The 6,718-nt window shown below is 51.0% G+C and overlaps 2 protein-coding genes across 4 annotated transcripts in view; one reads left to right on the top strand and one right to left on the bottom strand.

The window, feature by feature from the left end:
• Positions 1 to 2,180, bottom strand: part of TP53 (tumor protein p53) — a 22,194-nt gene extending 20,014 nt beyond the window's left edge. For 2 of the 3 annotated variants that reach the window (XM_011994540.1, XM_011994541.1), the window contains exon 1: positions 2,007 to 2,180. The gene's annotated coding sequence lies outside the window, so the exon portion shown is untranslated. The remainder of the gene's footprint in view (positions 1 to 2,006) is intronic. The other variant, XM_011994542.1, reaches the window with a different exon arrangement.
• A 716-nt stretch (positions 2,181 to 2,896) lies between these two features.
• Positions 2,897 to 6,718, top strand: part of WRAP53 (WD repeat containing, antisense to TP53) — a 16,784-nt gene continuing 12,962 nt past the window's right edge. Inside the window, exons 1-4 of the mRNA XM_011994735.1 lie at positions 2,897 to 3,187; positions 3,274 to 3,705; positions 3,850 to 3,948; positions 4,216 to 4,360. Coding sequence (XP_011850125.1) covers positions 3,275 to 3,705; positions 3,850 to 3,948; positions 4,216 to 4,360 — 675 coding nt within the window. The 5' untranslated portion in view covers positions 2,897 to 3,187; position 3,274. The remainder of the gene's footprint in view (positions 3,188 to 3,273; positions 3,706 to 3,849; positions 3,949 to 4,215; positions 4,361 to 6,718) is intronic.

Raw genomic sequence — 6,718 nt, 5'->3', positions numbered from 1 at the left:
ATACAACTACATGAACGAATGTCAGACAGTACATTGAAGGACAGAAGCCGACAAAAAGGAGCACATAATGTATTTTTTTTTTTTTTTTTTTTTTTGGAGACAGAGTTTCATTCTTGTCGCCCAGGCCGGAGTGCAGTGGCACGATCTTGGCTTACTGCAACTTCTGCCTCCCGGGTTCAAGCGATTCTCCTGCCTCAGCCCCCCGAATAGCTGGGATTACAGGCGCCCACCACGCCCAGTTAATTTTTGTATTTTTTAGTAGAGACGGGGCTTCACCATGTTGGCCAGGCTGGTCTGGAACTCCTATCCTCAAATAATCCGCCTGCCTCAGCCTCCCAAAGTGCAGGCGTGAGCCACCGCGCCCAGCCTGATTCCATTTTATACGAAGTTCTCCAACAGGCAAAATGGTTATGGAGATCAAAATAAAGGTGGGGTCGGGAATCGACTGGGAAGAGGGGCGATGAAACGCTTCTGGGACGATGAAATGGGTCTCTGACTTGGTAGGCATCACGCAGTGGTTACGGCCAAAACTCATCTTCCTGTACACTTGGTCTGTGCACTGCGCTGTGTGTAAATGCCACCTCGATTTAGGAAAAAGATGACATATGTACGGCACAAAGTGCTCGGTACGCGGCAGGTGCATGGGGAGAAACTGCGGAATGAAACAACAGCGAGCTAAGAGATGGGTAACCGGCAGAAATGAATTCGAGTTCCGCCTCCTACCGGGAAGAACCGGCTCGGGCCGGAGGGCTGCACGGAGGACCACACGGACGCCTGCGGGCCCGCCCCTTCCGCTTCACGACGTTCGGCCTGCGTCTGGAACTGGAATGGCCTAGCCCAAAGCCAGATAACAGGTAGATTGTTTTTCCGACAAATTATCAAACGATCCATTATTGCACTCTTTCAAAATTTGATTATCAGACGTACCCATTCTTTTCTTTTTTCCTCCGGAAAGATGAGATGTACTCATTCTTGAAAATACCCCCGGGCTTGCCTTCTGCACACTTCTTTCCCTCCCTGTCTCACGCCATGGTAGCGTCCGCCTAGGTTGCAGGCGACCCGCGGGGTGGGGCACACCATTCAAAGAAGGGGAGGGATTGAGGTTTGCATCAAAACAAATACCCCTGCCTTTGCAAAGGCCATAACCAAGTAATCCAGAAAAAAAAAGTGCGGGCGGAGAATAGCAGCCTCCCTCTGCAAGTAAAAGGAACCGGCCTAAAGGACATTTTTTCTCTCTCTCCTCCCCTCTCATCGGGTGAATAGTGAGCTGCTCCGGCAAAAAGAAACCGGAAATGCTGCTGCCAGAAGCAGAAATGTAAATGTGGAGCCAAACAATAACAGGGCTGCCGGCCCTCTCAGGTTGAGATGGTCCTCCTCGGCCTGGCGGGCAAACCCCTCGTTTAGCACTTCTCACTTCCACGACTGACAGCCTTCAATTGGATTTTCTCCATCTAGCGGAGCCAAGGGCTGGCTGGAAAGATCGCTGCAGGAAGGACAAAGGTCCGGAAGTTGTGGGACCTTAGCAGCTTGGGCTCCCCGGATCACCTCCAAATGATCATTTCGGAATGGAGCCCGAGGTTTCACTAGAATGCCATGGGCTCTAAAATATACAGCCATGAGTTCTCAATGTTTCGAGATCCAAAAGTCTCAGATCTCAATGCTTTGTGCATCTTTTATTTCAGGGATTCCCTACGCCTAGCACCGGGTAGATGTGCAAAGGAGTACCCTTTAGGCCGGCTCAAGGTTCCCCAAAGCTCCACTTCTCTGCCTAGGCGTTCAACTTTGAGTTCGGATGGTCCTAACATCCCCACCATCTACACCCAGGTCTCCCAACAATGCAACTCCTATGTTGATCCCTCTAGCCAAGCTTCCATCCCACTCACCCCCAAACTCGCTAAGTCCCCACTGCCCCACCCCCAGCCCCAGCGATTCTCCCGAGCTGAAAATGCACGGAACCGATAGCCCGTGACTCAGAGAGGACTCATCAAGTTCAGTCAGGAGCTTACCCAATCCTCAGGGAAGCGTGTCACCGTCTTGGAAAGCACGCTCCCAGCCCGGACGCCAAGTGTCCCCGGAGCCCCGCAGCTACCTGCTGCCTGGATGGTGGCTCTAGACTTTTGAGAAGCTCAAAACTTTTAGCGCCAGTCGAGCACATGGGAGGGGAAAACCCCAATCCCATCAACCTCTGCGAGGCTCCTGGCACAAAGCTGGACAGTCGCCATGACAAGTAAGGGCAAGTAATCCGCCCGCCGGAGGAAGCAAAGGAAATGGAATTGGGGAGGAGGATGCAGAGAGAGTCAGGATTCTCGCCGAACTGGTGCCGTAGATACTAACATTTTGGGGTGGAAAATTCTACAAGCCAGAGCTGTGAGGGCAGAATTGGTGGAAACCATTTTGGAGGAATCCTAAGCTGTGTCAAATATGAAGGGTGGAAGGAAGAAAGCTTTTGCGTTTGCTCTCAGCTGGATCCTTTCTTCTCAACAGCTAAAATGTCATTTTTTAGGAAGGCTTTCCTTAATATCTCACGCTAACGTTTCTCCCACATACTTTGTATCACACCATCTTGTTTAATCTTCACAATACTTATCACTCTGAAAATATTTGTTAATTGCTTTCAGTACATGGAAACGTAAGCTTTATGAGGATATAGAATTTTTCTACTATCTTATTTATTGTTGTATTCCTCAGTGCCTATATCAGTCCTGGGTAGCAAGTAAGAGCTCGATAATAAATACTTTTTGAATGAAGGAAGAGAGAAAGGTCTGGAGCCTGGAGAACGCGATGAAAAGAGGTGCAAGACCTGCAGCGCCCTCTGCAGGCGGCGGGGGATGGTGCAGGTGCTTTAAGAATTACCGCGGGACTCGGTAGGGGGAGCGCAGGCGCTTCTCCCCAAGATAGAAGCGTTTAGACTACAACTCCCAGCAGCCACGAGAAGCCCTAGGGCTTGATGGGAACGGGAAACCTTATAACCTTTCACGTCCCGGCTCCGCGGGTTCCGTGGGTCGCCCGCGAAATCTGATCCGGGATGCAGCGGCCCAATCGGAAGGTGGGCCCAAATCCCGCGACAGCAAGAGGCTCGTAGCGACCTGCGGTGCTAAGGAACGCAGTGCTTTCAAAATTGGCGTCCGCTGGTCGCCTCTCCTCCCGGGAGTCTTCTACCTCCTCCCAGAAGAGGAAGGAAGCACAGGTGGGTTTCATTAGCTCTGCATCGGATCCCTGAGAACTTCGAAGCCATCCTGGCTGAGGCTAATGTCCGCTGTGCTTCCTCTGCAGTATGAAAACTTTGGAGACTCAACCGTTAGCTCCGGACTGCTGTCCCTCAGACCAGGATCCAGCTCCGGCCCATCCTTCTCCCCACGCTTCCCCGATGGATAAAAATGCGGACCCTGAACTGATGCCACCGCCTCTCGAAAGGGAGGATCCGCCCCGGTTGTCCCCAGATCCTGTGGCTGGCTCAGCTGTGTCCCAGGAGCTAGGGAAGGGGGACCCAGTTTCTCTCTCCACTCCCCTGGAAACAGAGTTTGGTGCTCCTAGTGAGTTGAGTCCTCAAATCGAGGAGCAAGAACTTTCTGAAAATACGAGACTTCCTGCAGAAGAAGCAAACGGGAGCCTTTCTGAAGAAGAAGCGAACAGGCCAGAGTTGGGGTCTGAAGAAGCCATGGAAGATGCCTCTGGGGAACCCGCTGCAGAGGACGAGGGAGACACGTAAGTGGTGATGGCAGTGGAGTGTGGAGTCTGGGGAGATGAACTGTGAAGTCGACCTGTCCTCTGGTCCTCAGAACCACTTCTCTAGGCCCCTGCCTCCTTTGCTTGGCGACCCAGGTTTGTTGTCCCCCATCTTCCTTTCAGTGCTTGGAACTACAGCTTCTCCCAGCTGCCTCGATTTCTCAGTGGTTCCTGGTCAGAGTTTAGCACCCAACCTGAGAACTTCTTGAAAGGCTGTAAGTGGTAAGGATAACAACGGGGCAGGGAGCTGACCACCCCCGGGATTTTCACCGTTAAACAGTCCGGTTATCTAGGAGAGGGATGCCCCAGAGCTGGGAGAAGGAGCACGTAGCCCTTTTAGACTGAACTTACATTTTATCTAGCAGTGTGTGTCTTCTCCTTCCCTCAAGGATTCAGGGGGGCTTACCTACCCCAGAGGTAGGCTCAGCCCTAGACCTACACTTGAAAAGCATAGGTCTGGCCAGCTTTCTAACTCTTTCCTGTTTCTAGGGCTCCTGACGGTTCCTGCATCTTGACCAATAGTGCTGATAACATCTTGCGAATTTATAACCTGCCCCCAGAGCTGTACCACGAGGGGGAGCAGGTGGAATATGCAGAAATGGTAAGGACTGGGGCTAACTCTGCCCCTTCATCAGTGCTGCACATTTAAGTCCTTCATGGAGATGGAGAAAGTGTAGTCCAAGTGCTTCCTGTTCACAAACGGGACTGTTTTTCAAGATGTTTCCACATGTAGCGTTTTCTGCCCGGAATTCTGAAGTTATTTAGAGAGATGTTTCCCCTTTCTTTAATTAGGAATCTGTGTTTTTCGCTAAAAAGTAGTGAATTTCTTGTGGCAGTATATATGTATTTATGTTTATTATTTTTTTGAGACAGGGTCTTGCTCTGAAACCCAGGCTGGAGTGCCGTAGTGCGATCTCAGCTCACTGCAACCTCTGCCTTCTGGGTTCAAGCGATTCTCCTGCCTCAGTCCCCGGAGTAGCTGGTACTTCAGGTGCATGCCATCACACTCGACTCATTTTTGTAGTTTTAGTAGAGATGGGGTTTCGCCATGTTGGGTAGGCTGATATCAAATTCCTGACCTCAGATGATCCGCCCACCTTGGCCTCCCAAAGTGTGGGGATTACAGGCGTGAGTCACCGTGCCCGGCCTATAGATATTTATTGATTGACTACTGATACATGTTAGTCACCGTGCTGGGATAAAGTGGTGGACAAGACATGAAAGGCTGGTTTGCTTTCTCTGTGGGAGATAGACAACAAATACGTAAACCAGCAGGCATCAGGACCAAGATGATAATAAATGCTCTGAAGGAAATACACAGAATGAAGAGAGACTAACTAGAGGAAAGCACATTGCATAAAATGGTCAGGAAGGAGCTCTCTGAAAAGGAGGCATTTGAACTAAGACCTGAAGGAGGATAAGGGGTCAGTCACGTGAACACTTCCGGAAAGAGCTTTCCAGAAACTGGCAATGATAGTGTAAACACCCAGAACTGGGAAATAGCTTTGTGCGTTAAAAGACCAGAAAGGCCCGGCACGGTGGCTCACACCTGTAATCCCAGCTACTTGGGAGGCCGAGGTGGGCAGATCACTTGAGGCCAGGAGTTCGAGACCAGCCTGGCCAATATGGCGAAACCCCATCTCTACTAAAAATACAAAAATTAGCTGCATGTGGTGGCACACGCCTGCAATTCCAGCTACTCGTGTGGCTGAGGCAGGAGAATCTCTTAAACTCGGGAGGTGGAGGCTGCAGTCAGACAAGATTGTACCACTTCAGCCTGGGTGACAGAGTGAGACTCCATCTCAAAAAACAACAAAACAGACTGGGCTCGGTGGGTCACACCTGTAATCCCGGCACTTTGGGAGGCTGAGGCACACAGATCACCTGAGGTCAGGAGTTCGAGACCAGGCTGGCCAACGTGGCAAAACCCCGTCTCTACAAAAATACAAAAAGTAGCTGGATGTGATGATGGGTGCCTATAATCCCAGCTACTTGAGAGACTGAGGCAGGAGAATCACTTGAACCCGAGAGGTGGAGGTTGCAGTGAGCCGAGATCACGCCACTGCACTCCATCCTGGGCGACAGAGTGAGACTCCATCTCAAAAGAAACAAACACGAAATAAAAAACCCAGAATGCTAGTATGGCCAGACTGAGGCAAGTGAGGGAGATAGAGGGGCGAGGACAGAGAAGAGCAGCCACGTTGTGTTGGGTCTTACGGGTGAGGCATTTGGAGTTTATTTGGGAAGTCGTGAGAGAGGGTTTTTTTTTTTTTTTTTTTTGAGATGAGTCTTCCTCTTGTTGCACAGGCTGGAATACAGTGGCGCGATCTTGGCTCACTGCATCCTCTGCCTCCTGGGTTCAAGTGATTCTCCTGTCTCAGCCTCCTGAGTAGCAGAGATTATAGGCATGTGCCACCATGCCTGGCTAATTTTTTTTTTTTTTTGAGATGGCGTCTCACTCTGTTGCCCAGGCTGGAGTGCAGTGGCGCGATCTTGGCTCACTGCAACCTCTGCCTCCTGGATACAGGTGATTCTCCTGCCTCAGCCTCCCGAGTAGCTGGGATTAGAAGCGCCCGCCACCACGGCCCAGCTAATTTTTGTATTGTTTTTTAACACAGATGGGGTTTTACCATATTGGCCAGGCTGGTCTCGAACTCCTGACCTTTGATCCGCTGGTCTTGGCCTCCCAGAGTGCTGGGAAACAGGCGTGAGCCACCGCGCCTGGCCTTTTTGTATTTTTAGTAGAGACAGGTTTTGCCATATTAGCATGGCTGGTCTTGAACTCCTGACTTCAGGTGATCCACCCACCTCGGCCTTCCAAAGTGCTAGGATTACAGGGGTGAGCCACCGTGCTGGGCCATGAGGTTTTGTTTTTTTTTTTTTTTTTTGACAGTCTCGCTCTGTTGGCCATGCTGGAGTGCAGTGGCACGATCTCAGCTTACCACAACCTCCGCCTCCCAGGTTCAAGCAATTCTCCTGCCTCAGCCTCCCG

Source organism: Mandrillus leucophaeus, unplaced genomic scaffold, assembly GCF_000951045.1.
Source record: "Mandrillus leucophaeus isolate KB7577 unplaced genomic scaffold, Mleu.le_1.0 Scaffold46, whole genome shotgun sequence".
NCBI classification, from domain to species: Eukaryota; Metazoa; Chordata; class Mammalia; order Primates; family Cercopithecidae; genus Mandrillus; species Mandrillus leucophaeus.
Note: the sequence above shows the minus strand (reverse complement) of the source record. Positions and strands in the feature narration are given on the sequence as shown.